The following is a 25,015-nucleotide window of genomic DNA, read 5'->3' on the forward strand; positions in this document are numbered from 1 at the left end:
CCTGCTTGTGTTCCCTCTCTCGCTGGCTGTCTCTATCTCTGTCAAATAAATAAAATCTTTAAAAAAAAAAAAAAAGTAAGCCCTTAAGAAAAGTTCCTAAGATGCAAAGCATTCAAAGAGCGTCTCATGCAAAACTCCTTTCCGTACATATTATATATTTAACAAATGGTTTAAAGGAGAAACAATTTAAAACTGACTGTAAATTTGAGTGGCACATGTCTTCTAGCTGTAAATTGTCTCCTTTCCCAACAAAGAAATCCAATTTGAAAATTATTCATTAAAATTATTTCCTTTAGAAGATCTCACTAAAAGTTAAAAAAAGGGTTTTACTGATGATGAATGTATCATCTCTCCTTGGCACTGTTGTTCCTTTCCATTCCCTTCATCTATCCTTATGTGGTAGATTACCATCCAAGTCTATCACCTGCAGTCAAAGCTTGGGCCATGAACTTGTACCTGTCCATACACTGTTACCAATCAGGGAAGAAATAAGTACAAAAAGAGTGTTTAGAAATTTCAATAGCAATTTGACAGAGTGATTTCATGTCTGTTGAATCTAAAAATAAAGTATATGGAAAAAATAAAAATTAAAAACATGGCTTTATGTATTTTTTAAAGCAGGGATTATTGTAGTATAATTTACATATAGTAAAATCCAACTTTTTTAGGTGCCCCTCTGCAGTCAATCTCTTCTTCTATTGCCCAATCCTTGGCAACCATTGATCTGATTTCTCTTACAATTTTGCCTTTTCTAGAATTTCATATAAATGGAATCATAAACTAAGTAGTCATTGTGCCAGGCATCTTTTACTTCACACAGAGCTCTTAAGATTTAATCATGTTGTTGCATGTATCAATAGTTGTTCTTTTATCTTTCCAGTAGTATTCTACTGTATGAATTTATCAAAATGTTTATCCATTCACCAGTTGATGGATTTCTGGGTTATTTTCAATCTTGGGTGATTATGAATAAAGCTGCTATAAGCATTTATGTGCAAGTCATTTTTGTAAATGAATATCCAAGTGTTCCAGCACCATTTTTTAAAAATGACCATCCTACTTCTATTGAGCTATCTTGGCATTGTTCTAGAAAATCAACTAACTTTATACCTGTGAGTCTATTTTGACCCGTATTCTCTTCCATTGATCTACGTCAATCTTTACACCAATGCTACGCTATCTTGATTATTGTAACTTTATAGTAAATCTTGAAATAAAGTAAGTCCTCCAGATTTGTTCTTTTTCAAAATTATCTTGGCTATTCTAGTTCCTGTCTCTTCCATATAAAATTTAAAATCAGCTTGTTGATTTCTGCAAAAGGCTTGCTGGGATTTTATTTGAAATTGCACAAATTCTACAGATCACTTTGAAGAAAACATATCTTAACGACATTGTCTTCTGATGAATGAAACTTGGTATATATCTCCAATTTCTTAGGTCTTCTTTAATTTCTTTCACCAATGTTCTACAGTTTTCACTGTAAAAATCTAGAATGTATTTTGCTAGATTTATCCCTAAACATTTCATATTTGTGGATACTATTTAAGTGGTATGTTTTACTTGTAAGAGGTATGTTTCTAATTGTTCACTGGTAGCATACAGAAGTACAATTAATTTTTATACATCCATCTTGCATCCTGTGACTTTTTAAAACTCGTTTATTAGTTCTAATACATTTTTCATTGATTCTTTTGAGATCTTCTATGGAGACAATCATGTCACATAGACATGTTTTAACTTCTTCCTTTCCAAACCGAATGTCTTTTCTTTTTCTTGCACTACTAAACTGACTAGGACTTCCACTAAAATATCGACCAGAAGTAGTAAAATTGGGACATCCTTGACTTGCTCCCAATCTTAAATGGAAAACATTTCACTTCATCATAAAGTATGAAATGTTTCTTTTGGGTTTTCCATAGATGACAGTTAAACAGGCAGATGGATTTCTCTTCCTATTTGCTGAGAATGTTTATCATTATTGGGTATTTAATTTTGTCTGATATGTTTTCTGCATCTATTGAGATGTTTTCTTTTTTATTCTGTTAATATTATAAATTTACATTGATTGATTTTCAAACATTACATCAACTTTGCATTCCTGGAAGATCCCCACTTGGTTATAATGTATAATCTTTTTAATATACTGCTGGATTTAATTTAGTAAAATATTATTAAGAATTCTCATGTCATGGGGCACCTGGCTGGTCAGTCAGTAGAGCATGAACTCATGATCTCAGAGCTGTGAGTTCAAGCCCCATACTGGGTGTAGAATCTACTTAAAAAAAGAAAAGAAAAGAAAAGAAAAAAGAAAAAGAAAAGAATTTTCATGTCTTATGTTCATGGGGGATATCATTCTGTAGTTTTATATTCTTGTAACGTCTTGGTCAGGTTTTGGTGTTTCCATGGAATATTTTTTTCCCATCCTTTTTTTTTTTTTTTTTTTTTTTTTTAAATTTATTTATTTATTTGACAGGATAGAGACAGCCAGCGAGAGAGGGAACACAAGCAGGGGGAGTAGGAGAGGAAGAAGCAGGCTCACAGGCAGAGGAGCCTGACGTGGGGCTCGAACCCATAACGCGGGATCACGCCCTGAGCCGAAGGCAGACGCCTAACCGCTGTGCCACCCAGGCGCCCCTCCCATCCTTTTAACTTAACTATGAGTTTGAATTTAAAGTCAGTTTCTTGAAGGCAGCATTTAATTGGGTCTTGCTTTTCTATCCAATCTGACAACCACTGCCTTTTAATTGTTTACATGATTAATATAATTACTGATATGGTTGAATATGTATCTACCATCTTACTAATTGCATTCTATTTGTCCCATCTATCTTTGTTCCCCATTCCTTCTCTTCCTGCATTCTTTTGTTATTTTTTATGATTCCCTTTTATCTCTACCACTGGTTTGTTAGTTCGCCACTCTTATTTTCTAGTAGCTGTTCTAGAGTTTCCATCTTTAACTTCTTACAGTCTACCTTCAAATAATATTATACCACTTCATGTATAGCATTAAGGCCATTAGTGTGTGTAAGGCCATGATAGTTGATCTGGATATTGGCATTGTTGTTTTCTTTACCCTCAAAGCACCCGAGATTTCAAATTCTTTCCCTGTTGAGCTGCCGTTACTTTGCACATCTAGATGGGGGTTGTAGCACAATACTGAAGATCATTCTCAGTGTTTCTACTCTACCTTCAGCTTTCAGCAGTTACTGCACACCTGCACCACAGGGGGGGTCTCTTTTCATATTCTCATCTTCCCCACTAACAGACTGCTTGTTACTAGGTGTTACACTTATTTGAGGGCAAGTTTGGTTTTTGGTTTCCGGGTCTGAGGCAGGGTCTGTGAGCCTGCTTTTGGATGGGATGGGCTAGAAAACTATAAACCTTTCTGTCCCTCCCCTGGTAGCCCCAGAACCCTGCCATGTATCTGTGGTGGTCCTTGGGCAGGAGGAGTTGTTCTATCCCTTTCCCCATGGTACAGATCTCTGTTTTGCCTTGGTTCAGGATCCTGGACCTCAAGAATGTTTCCAGCCCTTCCCTCAGAAGGCTTTTGCTTCTGCCCTTCTCCCGGAAGGACCATTTTGCCTAGCTCCTGTGTGACAGAAGGAATATGCTCTAACCTCTTCCTGAAGTAGAAAGGTTTTGGGGTTTTTTTTTTGCCTCTACCCTTCCGCCAAAAGGCCATGGGCTGGAGACCTGTGGAGAAGGGCTTGCAAGTGGGAGCTCCCCTTGGGTTTGGTGCTCCCAGTTACTTCAAACTAACATGCTAGCTCATGCTTAGACATCAGGAATTTAAACATTTTTTGTTGTTTTTTCTTATTTCCTTCTACAGCAGCCACCTCTTCCTCTCATGCTCTGTCACAGGTGAATAATTTGTGTGTCTTATCTCTCCTCAGATGGGCTTGTCACACTTTAAAATTAAGTTCCCTTGATTTCCTTGTAAACTCAGCTCTCTGATACATTCAAGGAAAGTTATGATTTTTGCGGGCTATTTGGATTTTTCTTGTTAGGATGGGAGTGACATGCTCTTATAGCTTTCCACACCCTGGAAATGGAAGAAGAACTTAGGCTTATGTTTTGTATGTCCTTGCTTTTTAATTTCATTTTCTAAAATAATTTTTATTGTATTTTATAAAAATACTGCTTTGTGATGGATTGAAAAAGAGAACAAAACTGGTCCCTCATCAGTGTAACAAGCATGATTCCAAGTGCAAGTAGTTAGAGTTATGACAAGATTGTCCAATGTATGGGTGCCAAAAGTGAACTATTTAGCTATAGAACATTTCTTTTGGAACTTATTTTTACAGATATCAAAAAAGGTTCATACTAATTCACACCTAGCAGAGAGTAAGGTAGTAGGTGTGGTTAACCAAATATCTTCACTTTAAAAAACTTATTCTGTAGCCTATTGTATAATATAGCATTGCTAATTTTTTCCCTTTCTAAAATAGACGCGTAGCATTTGTCCCAATTTTCCCTGATGTAAGGGTTAATTTATTAGCAATATTTCAAAACGTCCCAGATTTTCTCTGGAAAAGGCATATCAAAATAAACTGCAAATTCTACCAACCAGCAAAGGTGCTAATTAAATGGAGACATAAGAAGAGAAAGTAGTCTTGAAGATATTTAAAAAACTATACCTCTAATTTCCCCTGATAGGTTAGAAGCAATAATTATTTTAAAGTATGTTCTCATAACACTTTTATTATGAACCTATCACTTTGGTGCTCTTTTGTCTATCTTCCCCAACAAAATAGCCAACACCTCAGGAATAGTGCTATATTCATCTTCACTCTTTTCAGTAACTAGCACAGTGCCTGGTATATAGCAGGCTCTTAATGAATGTACACTGAGTCAATGTATATTGAATGAAATGAATAGATCTGGTCATTGTTCTGCCTAGCTTTTTCTTGTGTTTTTTTCCTATGGGCTCTATCACTCCACCCCCTTTTCCTTTCCAAGTGTACATAATTAGATCTCAGAGAATCTATATACACCAACATCCCTTTTCATGCCCACTACTGTTTGAAGACTCTGCTGGCAGCCCTATCTGCCTAATCAGCTGGCCTCACACCTATAATAGTAGCATTAGGGATGAGATAGTTCTCGTTCTGTCCTTTGTTGGGATAACCCAGCAGACTATTTGGTGGTCAGCCTTTCGAGCCAGATAAGTTTCTCATAACCACCTCAGAGCCTGGGTGAATGGATTTCTATCTGACCTGCCTATTTTTCCTCCTCAGTGGTCATGTTTGCAAGTGACTCACATACCTCAACCCCTAAACCTCCTTGAGTCACAACAGGCACTTCATTTTAGCTAACATATTTTATTATTTAGTTTTCCACACGCTGTGATCAACATTCTGTTAGGATAGATAAGGAGAATGCCACTGAAAGCAGAAATTATGTTATTTCTTTTTGAATCTTTAAAAATTCCTAAAATAGTAATATGCCCACAGTAGATATATATTATTGAATGAGAGAATAAGTTGGATCCTGCACTGAAAGCTCTTCTTAAGTCCCCTCCATGAATTAACTTACACTTATACTTTAGTTTTTCCTTTCTTTGTCCCAACAACTCATTTCTACTTCCTCATACACCTCCATGGGGATGCTAATGTGTGTTTGATGAATGTAACTGATAATCCCTGCTAAGACCAAACATACCCTGCAGTTTAATAAGGTTCACATTTTTCCATAATCACATTATTAACTAGTCTCATTATTCGCAGAGATTTTAAAGAAAAGAAACTCTTACCCAGCCTTAGCAACACTTATGGTTTGTTGCTCCATTGCCTCATGGATACTGGTTCTATCATGCTCTTTGAGGCTGTTAAACTCATCGATACAGCAAAGGCCCACATCTGCAAGTACTAATGCCCCAGCCTCCAAATTCCATTCTCCTGAGTCTTTCACAGCAGTTACTGTCAGACCTAAGGAAATAAGCAAGCTATGTTAGCTTTTATTTTCAAAAGCGTATCTTATACCTATGAGGGGAAAGTACCTACATTTTAAATGGAAAAGAGTCAACGCTTTTATTTCTAATCTGTGGAGAATGAATGGCATCAGACAGAGGTGGTTCCTAAGGGGAGGAGGAATGGGAGGATGGGCAAAATAAGTGAAGGGAATTAAGAGGCACAAACTTATAAATGAGTCATAGGGATGTAAATACAGTCAATAATATCATAATAACTTTGTATGGTGACAGATGGTAACTAGGCTGATCATGGTGAGCATTTCATAATGTATATAAATGTTGAGTCACTATGTTGTATACCTGAAAAGAATATAATATTGTATGGCAACTATTTCAATTAAAAAAAAATGAATGGCATCAGGACAACTATTTCTGGTGTCCAGGCACTGGAAGGTCTCAGAAGATCCTATGTTCTGAAAATATAAGATGTGTCATTGAGTATTTTATAGCAACTAGAAGTCCCCAAATATTCTCTTTCCTTGGTAGGCATCCTCACTGAATAGAAGGAGCAAACAGATCTCCAGAGATCTTCTGACAAGAGGTTTGGTATTATATGCTGTTTATAGAGAAGGGTCCAAAGACAGAAAATGGTAGATATTAGAGTCCATGAAAATGAAAAGTTTGCTCCTAGTCACAGTGTGAGAAAGAAGATTCCCTGATATGTCTTTTCTGGTTTTGATTCATCCTTTATACCAGTGGTCAAAAGCAAAGGCATCAGGGGCGCCTGGCTGGCTCTATCAGTTAAGCATCTGACTCTTGGTTTCAGCCTAGGTCATGATCTTGGGGTCATGAGATTGAGCCTCGCAGCGGGCTCTGTGCTCAGTGCAGAGTCTGTTTGAGATTATCTCCTTCCCCCTTTCCCTCCAGCCCTCCCCAACTTGCACGCATGTGCACACACTCTCTCTCATAAATAAACAAATAAAATCTTAAAAAGGAAAACAAAAAGGCAAAGGCTTTGGAGTCACACAGGCTTGGATCCTGAATCCTGGATCTGTCATTCTGGTTGTCATACTGTAGGCAAGTTTCCTAATATGTTTATTCATTTATAAAAGGGGATAACAATGGAATGTATCTTACTGAGTCTTGGATATTCAAATAGAATATAATACAATTCTTTAAAAGGTGTATGACACATACTGAGTACTTATAACACCTACTGTTGATAAAAATTGATAAGCTAGACTGACCATGAAAAAGAGGAGAAACAAGTTACAAATATCAGGAACAAAAGGGGGATATCACTACAAACCCTACAGACACTTAACTTTTAACTAATAGTAAGGGAATACAATGAACAACTCTATGCCCTAAGTTTGATAACTTAGATGAAATGGTCAAATTCTTGGAAATATATAAACTGTGAAAGTTTATCTAAAAAGGAACAGATAGCTTGCATACTCTTATATCTATTTTGAAAATTGGCTATGTAGTTAAAAACCCTGGAACACAAAATCTACAGACTAAGATGACTTCATGGTGAATTCTACCAAACATTTATGAAAAAGATGATACCAATTCTAAAAAAAAATTTCAAAAACACAGAAAAACAAGGAACACTTCCCAACTCATTTACTATAGCCAGCATTAAGATACCAAAGCCAGATAAAGATATATTAAAAGAAAACTACAGACCAGTATCTCTTATAAACACAGATGCAAAAATCCTCAAAAAAAAAAAACCAAGCAAATCAAACAATACATAAAATAATAGATTATAACCAAGTAGGGTTTATCTTGGGAATGCAAGGCTAATTCGACACTCAAAAATTAACCAACATAATTCACCATATCAATAAACTAAGGAAGAAAAAGCAAACGACCAACTCAATATATTCAGAACACCTGACAAAACTCAACAATTATTCACGATAAAAAAGTCTCTCAGAAAGCCTAGAGGGAACTTCTTCAGTCTTATAAGGGGTATTTACAAAAATCATGCAGTTAACATATTTAATCATAAAAGACTGAATGCTTACCCCCACCCCCACCCTCATCCGCAAGATCAGAACAAGGCAAGAAGATTGGCTCTCATCATTCTCATTCAAAATCTTGGTGGAGGTTCTAGCCAGTAAAATAAACGAAGAGAAATTAACAGCCATCAGATCAAAAAGGAAAAAATAAAACTGTTTATATTTTCAGACAATATGATTATGTATAAAATTCCAAATAATGTACAAAAAAGCTACTAGAACTGAGTATAGCAAGGTTGCAGGATGCAAGTCAATATACAAAAATCAGTCATATCTCTATATGTTAGAAAAAAATAAAAAAACTGCAATTAAAAAATAACACAATTTGGGGGGCCTGGGTGGCTCAGGTGGTTAAGTGTTTTCTGCTTAGTGTTATCTTGAGCCTTTGGCTCAGGTCATGATCTCCCGGTGGAGCACCGCTGTCTGGCCCCCTGCTCAGCAGGAAGTCTGCTTCTCCCTCTGCCTCTCTCCCGCTCACACTCTCTTTCGCATTTTCGTTCTCTCAAATAAAATCTTTAAATAAATTAAAAAATAATACAATTTATAATAGCACCTGAAAATATGACATACCTGGGTATAAATCTTTAAAAATGTGCAAGATCTGGGCCCTGAGTTCGAGCCCCACAATGGGTGCAGAGTTTACTAAAAAAAAATTAATTAAATTTAAAAAATGTGGAAGATCTGTACATAAAAATTATAAAACACTAAAGAAGGAAATCAAAGATAACTAACGAAATCAAGCGATATTCCATGTTCATTGAAATGAATCGAAAAACTCAGTATTTTTTTTTAAGATTTTATTTATTTATTTATTTGTCAGAGAGAGAGTGAGCACAAGCTGGGGGGAGTGGCAGGCAGAGGGAGAAGCAGGCCCCCCACTGAGCAAGGAGCCCAAAGCAGGACTTGATCCCAGGGCCCTGATATCATGACCTGAGCTGAAGGCAGACACTCAACTGACTGAGCCACCCAGGCATTCCTGAAAAACTCAGTATTTTAAAGATGTTTTCCCAAATTCCTCTATAATTCTCCCTAAATTGGTCTATAGATTCAATGCAACTCCAAATACAAATTTTTTAAAAGATTTACTTATTTATTTGAGAGAAAGAAAGAGAGCAAGCAGGGGTGGGGGGTGGGTGCAGAGGGAGAGTCTTAAGCAGACTGTGCACTAGGCACAGAGCCTGATGAGGGCTCAATCTCACCACCCTGAGGTCACGACCTGAGCGGAAACCAAGAGTCAGACACTTAACCGACTGAGCCACCCAGGCGCCCCCCAAACAAAATTCTAATGGGATTTTTCTTCTTATAGAAATTGACAAACTGATTCCAAAATTTATATGGAGAAGCAAAGGAAACAGAAGAATCAAACCAAAAAACAAAGTAGGAGGTAATGATTTAATTTCCACATTTACTATAAAGCTACAGTAATCAACTCAGTATAGTACTAGAAAAAAAAGAGACAAAGAGAATAGAATAGAGTCCAATAACAGACCCACATATATCTAGTCAAGTGATTTTTTTTGATAAAAATGTAAAAGCAATTCAATGAAGAAAAGATAATCTGTTCTATAAATGGTGCTACAATAACTGGATAGCCTAATGCAAAAAGGAAAAAAAAATCAGTCTTGATCCATACCTCAAGCCTGATACAAAAATTAACTCAATGAATGAAAAGATCTAAATGAAAAATGTAAAACTTATAGATGAAAAGTCACAGAAGAAAATACAAGGGAAAACCTATGTGAGTTCTTCTGTTTTCCAGTGCAGCATTTAAGGAGCTCAGAAGTTGCCACAAGTTGCCACTTGTTTAACAATAAGTAAAAACCTGAACAAACTGAAAAATCAATAATTCTCCCAAGGTGCATTAGAGAAACGATGTCACAGGGCAAACCAATGCTCCCCAAATTAGAAAGATAGACAGAGAATCACAACTTACCAGAGCTGTTACCTCTATGGAAACCGGTAATGGTATGAGAAAACCTGAGCTGTAATTGATGAATTGCTGGAGGCTCAATGTGGACAACTCTGAGAATTAAAATCTCCATTCATAGGGGACCCTCATACTTTCGTGAGTTTTACCTCCATGAGCCGTCCCAGGTTTTCACATTAAATATTGGCAATTTTTCTCTGATACTGTAAGCAAAGAGATGGAAAGTCTAAGAAAAACATTAAAATTCTAGAGATCAAAAACACTGTAAAAGAAAGGAAGAATGCCTTTAATGGGCTCATTAGTGGACTGGACATGGCTGAGTAAAGAATCTCTGAATGTAAAGATAGTGTAAGTTTCAATGGAAACTTCCAAAACTGAAAAGAAAATAGGAGAAAAGGTGAAAAATAACACAACAGAGTATCCAAGAACTGTGGGACAACTACAAAAGGTGCAACATAAATGTAATGGGAAACCAGAATGAGAAGAAAGAGAGAAAGGAACAGAAGCAATATCTGAAGCAATAATGACTGAGAATTAGTCATTAATTGATTAATTAACGTCAGACACCAAACCATGGATCCAGAAAACTCAAGATAACACTAAGTAGGAAAAATGTTTAAAAAAAAAACTACAGGTAGGCATGTCATATTTAAATGTCGAAAATCAAACATAAAGAAAAAAATCTTGAAAGAAATGAAAGGAAAAATGCAACTTACCCGTAGAGAAGCAAAGATGAGAATTACACCCAACCTCCCCTCAAAAACCACGCAAGTAACAAGAGTAGAATGAAATATTCAAAGTATCGAGAGAAAAAGCTTGCCAGCCTAGAATTCTGTACCTTTTGTGAAATTATCTTCAAAAGTGAAAAAGAAAAAAAAAATTTTTTTTTTGAGGTAATTTGTTGCCAGGAGACCTGCCTTGCAAGAAATGTTAAACAAAGTTCTTTAGAGAGAAGGAAAATGATATAGGTCAGAAACTCAGATCAACACAAAGGGACCTGGTTGGCTGAGCTGGAAAAGCATACAACTCTTGGTCTTGCGGTTGTAAGTTTGAGCCCCATATAGGGTGTAGAGATTACTTATATAAATAAACAAACTTAAAAAAAAAAAAAGAAACTCAGATCTACATAAAGTAAGGAGGAATGAAGAAAGACTAGGTAAAATAAAAACTTCTGTTTTCGTTATTCTTAATTCATCTAACAGTAGTTTGTTAAAAATAACAGCAATAATGTATTCAAATATGTATGCTTATATGTGTTTATGTTCAAGTGAAATGATTGAGAGAAATAATAAAAAGGATAAGAGGGAGGAATTAGAAATATCTTGCTAGTTATAAGGTACTATGCTACCCATGAAGTGTTTTTTAGTGTTACTTGAAAGTGGACTTGGATTAATTGTAAATGTATATGGCAAACTCTAAAGCAACCATTATAAAAGTTAAAAAGAAGCATAACGATATACTAAAAAAGGAGAAAAACTGGAATCATATAAAATGCTCAGTTAAAACCATAACAGGCAGAAAAAGAGTGGAAGATAAAAACAGGAACAAAGAACAAGGGCAACAAATAGAAAAAGCTAACAAATATGGCAAGTATTAATCCAGCTATATCAATAATCACTTTGAACATTTATAGTCTAAATACACCAATCAAAAGACAGATTATCAGAGTTGATAAAAAAAGACCCAACTATACATTATCTATAAGAAACCCACTTTACTTTTACTCTTTTTTTAAACTCACTTTAAATATAAAGACATATAGATTAAAAGTAAAGACAGAGAAAGATATACTATGCTAACACTAATCCAAAAAAATATGGGAGTAGCTATATTAATTTCAGACAGAACAGATGTCAGGGCAAGAAAAATTATCAGGGAGACAGAGGAGTATTACATAATGATAAAAGGGGGTCAACACTCCAAGATGACATAACAATCCTTAATATTTATGGGCCTCAGAATATGTGAGGTGAAAACTAGTGGAAGTCAAAGGAGAAGTACATGAATTTATATTATAGTTGGAGACTTCACCACCCTCTATGGGAAATGGACATAACCAGCAGGCAGAAAATCCGTAAGGCCATAAATGAACTCAAAAGTACCATCAATCAACTGAATATAACAAGCATCTATAAACAACTTTATCCAGCAACAGCAGAATGTATTTTTTTCTCCAGATCCCATGGAATATTCGCCAAGATAGACCATATGCTGGACAATAAAACACACTTTAGCAAATTTAGAAAAGAAATCATAAATCTTCTCTCAGACCACAGTGTGATTAAACTAGAAAGCAATAACAGAAAGAGAACTAGAAAATCCCAAATTATGTGGAGATTAAACAACATACTTCTAAATAACACATGGGACAAGGAAGAAATATCAAGAGAAATTTAAAAATGTTTTGAACTAAATCAAAATGAAAACATAGCTTTTCAAAATGTGTGGGAAGCAGTGAAAGCAGTGCTTAGAAACTGATAGCGCTAAGTGCATGTATTAGAAGAGAAGAAAGATCTAAAATCAATAATATAAGCTTCCACTTTAGGAAACTAGAAAAAGAAGAGCAAATTAAATCCAAAACAAGCAGAAGTTAGGAAATAATAAAAATTACAGCAGAAATCAATGAAATTGAAAGAAGGAAATCAATAAAGAAAATCACTGAAACCAAAATGTGTTCTTTGATAAGATCAATAAAATTGATAAGCTAAGAAAAAATGGGAAAAGAGACAAATTACTAATATCAGAAATGTAGAGGGGACATCACTACTGATCCTGTTGACATTAAGCAGATAAAGAATTATTACAAACAACTTTATGCCCACAAATTTGATAACCCAGATGAAACAGACCAATTCCTTGAAAGACACAAGCTGGCAACTCACCTAAGAAGAAACAGACAATCTGAATAGGCCCATATTCATTAAAGAAACTGAATCAATAATTAATAACCTTCTAAATAGAAAGTACCAGGTCCAGATGGCTTCACTGGTGAATTCTACTAAATATTTAAGGAAGAAATGATACCCATCCTCTACCGTTTTTGTAGAAGAAATAAGTAGAGGTAATACTTCCTAACTCATTCTATGCCAGCATTACCTTAATACCAAAACCCAACAAAGACATTACAAGAAAACTACAGCCTACATCTCTCGTGAACATAGATGCAAAAATCTTCAGTAAAATATTAGCAAACTTGTGCTCACTTTGGCAGCACATACACTAAAATATTAGCAAACTAAATCCAACAATGTATAAAAAGAATTATACACCATGACCTAGTGGGATTTATCTGAGTTATGCAAGGCTGGTTCAACAAGCAAAAGATCAACTGATGTTATGTATCACATCAACAGACTAAAGAAGAAAAAAATCCCACAGAACAGACTCAAAAGTCCATTAACAGTAGAACAGAGAGAGAAATTGTTGTATATTCATACTGTGGAATAAGACAGCAATAAAAAATGAAGTGCAGCTAAACACAATATAGGTGAAATATTAAAACACAATATTGAGCAAAAGAATACACACTCTACAATTTCATTACTGTCAAGTAAAAATACCAGGCAAAACCAAATTAGCGCTAATAGACCTGACCTAAAAGAAATACTAGGGGACTCTTTCAGGCTGAAATGAAAGAACACTAAGACAGTAACTCAAGTACACATAAAGAAATAAAAAACACCAGTAAAGTTAACTACATAGGTAAATATTAAAGATGGTATCAATGTAATTTTGTGTCTCTTTTCTTCTCTTTTCTAAGAAAAAACTGCAGAAAGCAAAAATTATAAAACTGTGTTGATCAGCTTATAATGTATAAAGATGAAATTTGTGTGACAATAAAAGCCCAAAAGAAGGTGGAGGGAACAATTATACTGGAACAAAATTTTTATATACTATCAAATTAGTACTAATCTGAATTAGATTGGTTTTACATTAAGATGTTATAAGCCCCAAGATAATCACTAAGAAAATAACTTAAAATAATACAGTAAAAGAAGCAAAAGGGTATTAAAATGATACACTAGAAATTACATCAAGCACAAAAGAAGGCAGTAATGGAGAATATCGCAACAAAGAAGACATAAGCCGTGTAGAAAACAGAGTGGAAAATAGCATTCATAAATTCTACCTTATCAGTTAAGTACATTAAATATAAACAAACACTTTAACAAAAAGCAGTGTGTTGAATGAATACAAAGACATGATCCAACTATGTGTTGTCTACAAGAGACATACTTTAGACAGCAACCAGAAGAGGGTTGCAGTGGCTATGCTAATATCAGAGAAGTATTTTAATACAATTACAAAAATATGTTAATGTGAGAATAGCATTCACAAGTGAAGATACAATCACACTGGCTTCTGCACTAGTTAGATAACATCTAGAGCAGAAGTCAGCAAACTATGATCTGTGGGCAAAATCTGGCCCAACCACTTGTTTTTGTAAAAAACAGTTTTTTTGGAACACAGTCATGGTCACCATTTACTTATTGGCAATAGCTACTTTCACACTACAGTGGCAGAGGTAAGTAGTTGTGACAAATACTGTATGGCCCTCAAAATCTATGGGGCCCTGGGTGGCTCAGTCCTTAAGAGTCTGCCTTTGGCTCAGGTCATGATCTCAGGGTTTTGGGATTAAGCTCCGCATCAGGCTTCCTGCTCAGCGAGAGGCCTGCTTCTCCCTCTCCCACTCCTCTTGCTTGTGTTCCCTCTCTTGTTGTCTCTCTCTCTCTGTCAAATAAATAAATAAAATCTTTAAAAAAAAATCTAAAATATTTATTGCTGGCCTTTTACAGAAAAAAGGTTGCCGACTGTTGATTTAGAGTATTAATGTTTACTTCTGGGACATCAAATTTTAAAAGAAATACTAATAAAAAAGAGAAGGGTAAACAGATAATGAAGGACAAGGAAATAATGAAATTTAAAGGATAGTTTATGGTACAGGGTATGATTAGCATGAAAGAAAGATTTAGAGAAGAGAAAATAATTTTTACATATTTAGAGAACTAATCCTTTGGAAGAGAAATTAGACTAACTGGGGGCAGCTTCAAAAGAAATAACAGAGACCATCATGCAGAATTTTATAGGGAACTACTGGAAAACTTAAGGTGCTTAAAATGGAATGGGCTATTTTACAAAGCAGTAACTTTTCATCAAAGTAATTATGTAAGCAAATGTGGAATGGCCATTTGTCAGAGATAGTATAAAAAGACACCCATGCAATGAATGGGTAGCTGTGTAAAAAGGTAATTAGACTGGACATTGGGTGTCGAAATTACTTTTAATAAATTAATAAAATATGAAAAAGGAATTAGGAAATACTTTGAGAAGAAAGAAAATGAGGACACAACTTACCATAACTTATGGGATGCAGCTAAAGCAGTTCTTAGAGAATAACTTATAGCTATAAATGCCAACATTTAAAAAGAAGAAAAATCTCAAATCAATAACCTATACTTCCACCTAAGACACTGGAAAAAGAAAAGAAAGAAAAAAAGAAAAGCAAACTAAATGCAAAGCAAGCATAAAGAAGGAAATAATAAATATTAGAGCAGAAACTGAAATAGACAATATAAAAATGATAGAGAAAATAAAACCAAAACTGACAGTCTTTTAGGTACCTGACCAAGCCAATAAAAGAGAAGAATCAAATTACCAAAATCAGGACTCAAAGATGAGACATTATTACTGACATTAGAGAAATAAAAAGGATTATTATGAGGGAATACAATGAACAACTGCATGTTAACTACTTCAACCACCTGGATGAAACGGACAAATTCCTAGAAAGACACTAACTACCAAAACTGACTCAAGAAAAAAAGAAAATCTGAATAGAACTTTAACAAGCAATCGAATTAGTAGTAAAAATAAACTATTCACAAAGAAAAACCACACACAGATAGCTTCACTGGTGAATTCTACCAAACTTCTAAAAAATCAAATAACAGTTCTTCACAACTCTTCTTTAGAAATTGAAGAGGAGGGAACACTTCCTAACTCATTCTATGAGGCCAGTATTACCCATATACTTTGGTTAAAGCAAAGACATCACTAGAATACTAAAGACCAATAGCTCTTATAACTACAAATACAAAAATCCTCAACAAAATATTAGGAAACCAAATCCAACAATATGTAAAAGAATTATACACCACAACCAAGTGGGATTTATCTCAGAAATATAAGATTGATGTACATCTGGAAACCAACTGATGAAGCATTCTCATATCAACAGAATAAAGGACAAAAAACACACGACCATCTGAATAGAGGCAGCAAAAGCATTTGACAAAATTCATTACTCTTTCACGTAAAAACACTCAACAAACTAGGAACAGAAGGGGAATTCCTCAACCTGATAAAGGGCATCTATAGAAAATCCACAGCTAAACATCATTCTTAATGGTGTAAGACTAAATGTTTTCCTGATAAGATCAGAAACAAGATAGGGATGTTCACTCTCACTATTTTTTTTTTTTTAAGATTTATCTATTTATTTGAGAGAGAGAGAGAGCACATGGCAGGGGCGAGGGGCACAAGGAGAGGAAGAGGAGAAGCATACTCTCTGCTAAGCACAGCGCTCCATCCTGGTTTGATCCTAGGACTCAACCACCTGAGCCACCCAGGTACCCCACTCTCAGTATTTCTATTAAACACTGTACTGGAGATTCTGGAAAGGGCAATTAGGCCAAAAATGAAATAATAGGCATCCAGAGGGGGAAATGAAGAAGTAAAACTATCTCTATTTGCAGATAACATAATCTTGCATACAAAAATCCTAAGGAATCCACTAAAAATTTATTACAACTAATAAATGAGTTCAGCAAGGTTGAAGGATACAAAATCAACTTTAAAAAATCAGTTATATGACTATACACTTAATTTTTTAAAAGATTTTATTAAGTTTTTTGAGAAAGAGAGAGAGCATGAGAGAGCATGAGCAGGTGGAGAGGGAGAAGCAGACTCCCCACTGAGCAGGGAGCCCGACTTGGGGCTTGATCCCATGATCCTGAGACCATGACCTGAACTGAAGGCAGAGGCTTAACCGACTTAGCCACCCAGGTGCCCCTACACTTTCAATGAAGAAGACAAAAATGTAATTAAGAAAATAATTCCATTTACAATAGCATCAAAAAGAATAAAATACTTAGGAATAAATTTAACAAACAAAAAAGAACAAAATTTACACCCTGAAAATTATAAAACACTGTTAAAAAAATTAAGGATGACTTAAATAAACGAAATGTTCGCTGACTGGAAGACTTAATATTGTTAAGATAACAATATAAGCCAAAGGGTTCTACAGATTCAATGCTATCCATATCAAAATCTCAACTATCTTCTTTGTAGAAATTGACAAAATGATACTAAAATTCATTTGGAAATTCAATTAATCCCAAATAGCCAACATAATCTTGAAAAAGAACAAAGTTGGAAGACTCATACTTCCTGATTTCAAAACTTACTACAAAGCTACAATAATCAAGACAATATGGTAATGGCATAAGGATACAGACCAACAGAACAGACTTGATTGTCCAGAAATAAACCCATACATTTACGGTCAATTCATTCTTGGGGGAAAGAATAGTCTTTTCAAATGACACTGCTGGGAAACTGGACATCCACATGCAAAAATATGAATTTGGATCCCTACTTCACATCATATACAAAAAATAATTCAAACTGGATCAAAGACTTAAATATAAGCTGTTAAAAGTATAAAACTCTTAGAGGAAAATCATCCAACAATTCCACTTTGGTATTTATCTGAAGAAAACAAAACATTAACTAGAAAAGATACATGCACTCCTATGTTCACTGCAGCACTATATACAATAGCCAAGGCATAAAAACAACCTGAGTGTTGATGGATGAATAAAGAAATTGTAGTATATATACACAATGGAATATTATCTAGCCATAAAAAAGAATGAAATCTTCCATTCGCAACAACATGGATAAATCTTGAGGACACTATGTTAAGCAAAACAGGTCAGACAGAGAAAGACAAATACTGCATGATCTCTCTTACATGTGAAATCTAAAAAAGCTCATAGATATAATCAAGGTCATAGAAACAAAAGATAGATTGGTGGTTGCCAATCTATTGGTAGGGAGGGAGAAATGGGTGAACTGTTATTTGTTTTTTTGTTTTTCAGTTTAAATACACTGAATATTATAATAAAAAACTTTAAAAAATGAAACTATTAAAACCCTCAAAGAAAACAAAAATAAAGCAAATGTATAAAATGCTTAAAAGAAAACACAGGTGTAAATCTTCATAATCTTTGATTATAATGGCAGCGTTTTCAAGAAGTGACACCGAAAGAACAAGTAAAAAAACCAAAATAGATAAACTGGACTTCATCTAAATTAAAAGCTTTTGGGCAGCAAAGGCCACTGCCGAAAAAAAAAAAAAAAACCTCGCAGAATAGGAGAATATTTTTCTGAACCTGAGATATACAAGTCTCTGATATTTAGAATATATAAAGAACATGTGCTTGCTTTAGCAGCACATATACTAGAATATGTCAAGAACTCTTACTACTCAATAAGAAAAAACCAAAAACCAAATTGTTTAAATGACCAAAAGATCTGAATAGACATTTCTCCACAGAAGATACACAAATGGCCAATAAGCAAAAAATGCTAACATCTTAAGCCTTCAGGGAAATAGAAGTCAAAACACAATGAGATACCACTTCACATATCACCCATGGCTATCATCAAAAAGACGTAATAACACGCACTGGTGAGCATGTGGAGAAATTGGAACGCTCACAAATTGCTGGTGGGAATGTAAAATGGCACAGCCACTTTGGAAAACAGCCTTGTAGTTCCTCAAAAGGAGTTACCATATGACCCAGCAATTCCACTCTTAATTAAGCATATAACCAAAGGAATAGAAACATAGGTCCTGCACGATAATTTGTACACAAATGTTCATAGCAGCATAGCTGTTATTAAAAAAAATTACTGTGTAATCATACTGGGTTCCTTAGAAGTAGATTCTTTATACACTGGATTCAAGGCTTTGGCAGGCACAGATTCTACCAACCTAAAATCTATCAATTAGTTACCTATTAGCTCATTTGTGAAACCTTTCCCCTTTCCTATCCTTTCCAGTTTTTGGCCTTTTCCACATGACCCAGCATATAAGGCCTCCAATCTCACGAAGCCTCCTTGCCTAGCTTCCGTCAAGCGAGGCTCCATCTAATGCTGATTGTCTCTATAGTAACCAACTAGAAACGCTGCTATGCTTAGCAGTGGCTTTGTGCAAGCAATGCTCTAGACTAGAGAGGCTTTAAAGATTTGAGTCCCCTCTCTACTTACCACACATTTCTCCTGATATTGGTAAAAGAGAGCATCTGATGAAGAGAGAGGTGGAGGGTTAAAGAGAAAAGGACTGAATGTAAAACATGAAGGAAGATGGATGAGTAGAGACTGAGTTCAAGAGGAAAATGAATTTAGAGGGAGCTTCGTTTATTAGAGGGGTAAGAATACGCGGTAAAAAACTAGATACAAGAAATAGAAAATAATTATTAAGCATTTCCATTCATATTCTTTTGGTGAGAAACACTATGATGATACTAACTTCAACAAACTGTCAACAACAAACATAATTATGGTGCTTCAGAAAGCTGACTGATGTCACTGACGGCTATCCAAAGGGTGTTTTAGAGTGGAGTCCAGTCATGGATAAGGGATCAGACAGTTTCTATCTTCAACAAATTTGTAACCTAACGATGGGTAGCGATAAACACAAAACAGTGAAAATGTTATTAATGAGGTGGAACACAGAATGGGGGAGGGAGTCATGCTTTATGTAACAGTATGGAAACCTCTTAAAAAGTACAGCAAGGCATTCTAGGATGCGTAGCTCCATCCTCCCCCAGACATCCCTTCTGCAGCAGGAGGCGTGACCTCTGTCGTGCCTCAAGGGGAAGACTCCCATAGCTTTGCCTTGGCTGAGCCTGCTCTCACTCCCAGTATATACCTGCGCTAACCTCATTCATAGAGCTGTGTTCCTCAAGAGTTCATTAATCAAGACATTACTCCCATGTCTGCCAGCCTGTGGATTTTTCCAGGAAATGATACCAATTGCTTTTCCTATACATAAAGACCACTTTAAATATCTGACAGAGGAGAGGGAGTAGAGAAGCACTAGGTCAGCAATGAAAGGAACGGGTTTCTGAGCGCCAGTGTCTTCATTTGTAATGTGGGAATGATAACACCTTACCCTCCTACCATACAGGATGTTTCCAGGCTTAAAAACAGGTTATTTAAAAGTTCTTTACAAATGATAAAGAAAGCATAATACCATATATATGCATATATACCATATATGTGCATAAACTATACACACATGCACACACATACACACATAGCCTTTATTGTGATACCCTATTTTGCCTCCCACAGAACTTTAACAATAAGTGGTTAAAGTTGCATCTAACACATTCTATTCTGTACCATACTTACTTGATTATATAGTTATCTTCCCAATAAAGTCTATGTATGTTCTGTCTTTGAATATTCCACAGAGACCTGTACAATTTCACATAATAAATGCTCTCTCTATATAATGAGTTATTAAAATCATTATTGTAGGATTTATTCCTTTTAGAAATGTAAACTCCAGCAAATCTTGACATTCTACATTTATATAGAAAATCTTCTTTAAAACTATAATTAAGGGATGCCTGGCTGGGCGGTTAAGCGTTTGCCTTCAGCTCAGGTCATGATCCCAGGGACCTGGGATAAAGTCCCACATCAGGCTCCTTGCTCAGCAGGGAGCCTGCTTCTCCCTCTGCCTGCTGCTCCCCTTTCTTGTGCTCTCTCTCTCTGACAAATAAATAAATAAAATCTTTAAAAAAAGGATAAAAACTATCATTAAATTTTGACATCCTATAACTGATAAATAATTGGGAGCCCTTTAAAGATACTACAACAAGCCTTACAAGAGAATTTTTTTAAAAGATGAGGACAATAATGCAAATGTCTCTTTAAAGAGAATTACTCGGTAGGGCTACTATAATTACCCCAGGTGGAAATTCAGGATTTGAAAAAAAAAAAAGAGGTTAGCACTTCCATTCCTATGATAACTTCTGCAGCAGGCAGCAGCTGAGACTTGATTTAAATCTTGGTTATAATACATTTTAATTCAATGTATTTTAATTCAATTTAATTCTAGTTCATTTTAATTCACTCTTTCATCTTGTTTTGTGTGTGACCTCAATTTAACTTCAAGTTTAAGATTCTTAGAAGCCCTCTGCAGAGGAGCTTTGGAGCAAGGAAGCAAGCTGCATCTTGTCCCTTCCGATTTCAAGTTGTAGGCAACACCAGTAGGTACTTTCTCTGAAGAGCTACTGCACACCACTTCACACCCTGCCACAACCTACTGGCATGGCTAAATGACCACCTCATTTCACATCACAGAAAGTACTTGATAACAGACAAATAACTGGATTAAATACACTTAGATTACCAAATGAGCCTAACTCTGAGGGAAAATAATTATAGCTGTATTCTTTTGCTAGGGCCTCCATAACAAAATACCAGCCTGGGTAGCTTAAACAATACAAATGTATTTTCTCACAGTTTTGGAGGCTAGAAGTACAAGATTAAGGCGTCAGCAGGGTTAGTTTCTTGCAAATAGCTGCCTTCTTGCTGTGACCTCACATGGTCTTTTCTCTGTGTATGCTACCCTTCGTGTCTCTTTTTATGTCCATATTCCCTCCTCACATAGGGACACCAGTTAGATTGGATTAGGACCCACTTTAAGGAACTCATTTTAACTTAACCACTTCTTTAAGGGCTTTATCACCAAATACAGTCACATTCTAAAGTACTGGAGAATTAGGGCTTCAACAAATGAATGGGGTGGGGCAACACAATTCAGCCTATAACAATAGTTAACTAGATTCATTTATCTCTGAGAGGCACTAGTTTAGGCTTTGCTCATCTTTGAACCCAAATGATCTCTTTCAGCCATCCTTCCCCCATGTAATCTGCACAGAGAGAAGCAATTTTGGAGATTATATTCTATGTAGCCCTCTAAGCATCACATGGGTCCCCTTGGGTACTTAATAAATGAAGTCACTCATGGTGCCCCATCTGTTACAATATGGTTAGCTGTTTGAGAGTCACCAAAAAGGTGTCCAGCAAGAGATCTTATAGATTGTCTCTGAAACCAGAGTGATGCTTTTACAATTTTTTTCCCTCTATGAGACACCAGCTCACTTTGAAATATGCCATGGCACATCTGGGAATCCCTTTGACCTTTCTTGTAAAGTATTGACAACAGTGAACAAAGAAACTACTGGAGAAAGTGCTCCAGGCTCTTTAATGCTTTTGAGGAGCAATAATAAAGAGTTAGGACAGGAAACATGAGAGGCTGGAGCCAGTACTTGTGGCTTCCAGTGGACTATTAAGGAGGGTCAGTTTTCCCTTAAATGCTGCTGTATATGACATGTTAAACAAAAGGTTTTAAAGAAAATAAGCCAAATTGGTGGTATCCAGGTAGATCTTTTCAGTTCTCGATGCATCAAGTTTTACGGAACATGTAACTTATTATGACATACGCATGGTCAGACTGCAAAATACAATTTATTTTACCAAGCTTATAATGTCATTTTTTTTTAAAGATTTTATTTATTTATTTGACAGAGATAGAGACAGCCAGCGAGAGAGGGAACACAAGCAGGGGGAGTGGGAGAGGAAGAAGCAGGCTCCCGTCGGAAGAGCCTGATGTGGGGCTCGATCCCAGAACACTGGGATCACGCCCTGAGCTGAAGGCAGACGCTTAATGACTGTGCCACCCAGGCGCCCCATAATGTCATTTTTATAAAGCAACTGAATTAGAATATCCTTTTAAGAGTGCCTCCAATGATCAGAAAACTATATACACCATTCTCAAGGGAGTCCTGTTTTAATCTTCAAATGGCCATTTATCTTACATATCTAGTGTATCTTAATGATACATGTAGCATGTAGCAATTAACACTTTATCTTGGCTAGTGTTAGGACCAGCACTACTAGGAGTGAACAGAGAATACAGTTTATCAGTCAGAGTAATCTTTATCTATCACCACACTAAGATTCAATCTAATACACATAAACAACTGAACTTGAGGAAACCTTTTCTGGTAGGTCCTAGTTTACTGTTTCATCCATTGCCAATAAAATGAGTACCCCTGCTCTAAGTAGTTTTCCTAAATTTGGGGAGACCTGGTATTACCTATGCCATATTAACTTTCAAAAGACCAGCAGATAAAAAAGCCACATTAATAGCAACCTACTTAAGTATGAACAATGTCCAAAGAATGACAACTCAAAACCCTGGGCACTATACTAAGAAACAACTCTTTCAGCACAGATGATACTTAAGAAATAATATTTTCTCTGAATTTAATTAACCAAGCTCAGTGGTTTCACTCAAAACACCAAAGAAAAAAAATGGTTTATGAACAGCAGGTAATAAACGAAAGCTTTATAGCACTCTTACTGGGTAAACAAAAATTGCTCAACAACCCCACAAATGTGTTAAAACCTCTCCCTTTCCCCACAATGGTAGCCAAACAGCATAAATGAATCGACATGAATGCCGATGAATAAAGCAAAGACTCCTCAAAACTTGTTTGTGGTGCCACAAATTTTTATTTATTAACAGTTTAGGTCATAAATTTTTTGAAAATTACATGTCCTGGTATGCTGCTGTGTTCTTTACTCTTCCTTTCCCTTTCTTACCATATTTTTTGCCCTTTGGTTTCCTGACACTTCCATTTTCTCTTTTTATGTTCCTGTTATGCTCACCAAACGGCAGAAACCTGGGGTGTAACTGATCACATCTCTAGAAATCTTTTTTCTTATTCTAGGGCTTTCCAAATTAGAACGCGAGACCCAGGTGCAGCCCAAATATTACCTATTCAGATTTTCCAAGCAAAGTGTGCGTGGAAAAGCCTCTATTCACCTTTCATTTTGTCTAACGGCGCCGTAGTGCCCAAACGCAGATATTGACCGAGAACTAGACTTTCAAAATGGCTTTGCTCCTTTCGAGCGGGCATGAGGTCTATAAAATACAATTTATTTCCACTGCAACCAACCCTTCTCTGTACCCCAAATGTTACCCTGTATGTAGACAGCTGAACCTAACCCAGCGTAGACAGCCGAATCACAGCTGCTAAATTNCGACGTGAGGCGCGGGAGCCGCCGGGCCGGGGGCGGGGCCTGCGCTGTCCCTCCCCCCCGCCGCCGCCGGCGGCCTCCGCGCGGGCCTCCCAGCCTGTATTCCACTCACTTTGTTCTCCGCCTTTGTCCTAATCCACACCAGCAGGTGGAGCCGCAGTTAAAGTTTCCGAGTCCATTCCGGGAGCGGGAGCCCATCTTGCTCGCCGCCGAGGCCCTCGCTGGAGGAGGAGGGTCAGAGCTCGGGTGCAGCCAATCGCGGGCAACGCTGCTAGTTATCAGAGCAGAATGGGCTGTAGTTTAGTGAAATAGGAAAGCTGCAAAACACTGTGGAGTGCTCCCGTGTAAATAAAAAGAGGAAAAAAAAGTTTCTCAAGTCGCCGCTGCACGACGTCGGGCAGGCGCCGGGGCGGGGGTCTGCGCTCTCCCGAGCGGCCGCGCGCTGGACTTTATTGTGCCGCAACAAGCCCCCGTTCCCATTGTTTGTGTTTTTTTCAAAATATGGCAAAGGTTCAGGTGAACAATGTAGTGGTGCTGGATAACCCTTCTCCTTTCTACAACCCGTTCCAGTTCGAGATCACCTTCGAGTGCATCGAGGACCTGTCTGAAGGTGAGTCGGGCGCCCGCCCGCCGCCGGGCTGTCAGTTGCGGGCTGCAGACGTTGAAAGTTTCCCGGGCCCAGCCTCGCGCGGGCGGCCGGTGCTCGGCGCCGGACGGGCGGCGGGCTCTGCTCTGCGGAGGGAAACTTGAAGTTGATGGACGACGGCCGCCGAGGCGCGCGCGGCGTTCGGCCGCAGCCGGGGCGCTTGCCGTGGCTCAACTTGCGAGGAACTTGTTCGAGCGGAGGTAGCCATGTTGTCAGCTTTGTCTGGCGGGCGGGCGGTTCGCGAGACCCGCACTCGCGCCCGCGGCGCCGGCCGGGGGCCGCACCGGGCTGGCCCCGCGCCGCGAACG

At 36.9% G+C, this 25,015-nt stretch overlaps 2 protein-coding genes across 7 annotated transcripts in view; one reads left to right on the top strand and one right to left on the bottom strand.

Moving 5' to 3' along the window:
• Positions 1 to 25,015, bottom strand: part of MCM9 (minichromosome maintenance 9 homologous recombination repair factor) — an 89,192-nt gene that overhangs the window by 25,534 nt on the left and 38,643 nt on the right. For all 6 annotated transcript variants that reach the window (XR_004628111.1, XR_004628112.1, XM_034669046.1 and 3 more), the window contains one exon: positions 5,753 to 5,927. Coding sequence is in view for 4 of the 6 variants with exons in the window: in XM_034669046.1 (XP_034524937.1) it covers positions 5,753 to 5,927 (175 nt within the window). In the remaining 2 variants the exon portion in view is untranslated. The remainder of the gene's footprint in view (positions 1 to 5,752; positions 5,928 to 25,015) is intronic.
• The window catches only part of ASF1A (anti-silencing function 1A histone chaperone), an 11,633-nt gene continuing 10,797 nt past the window's right edge, over positions 24,180 to 25,015 (top strand). Inside the window, exon 1 of the mRNA XM_002918497.4 lies at positions 24,180 to 24,671. Coding sequence (XP_002918543.1) covers positions 24,563 to 24,671 — 109 coding nt within the window. The 5' untranslated portion in view covers positions 24,180 to 24,562. The remainder of the gene's footprint in view (positions 24,672 to 25,015) is intronic.

The sequence above is a fragment of the Ailuropoda melanoleuca genome, chromosome 10 (genome assembly GCF_002007445.2).
Source record: "Ailuropoda melanoleuca isolate Jingjing chromosome 10, ASM200744v2, whole genome shotgun sequence".
NCBI lineage: Eukaryota > Metazoa > Chordata > Mammalia > Carnivora > Ursidae > Ailuropoda > Ailuropoda melanoleuca.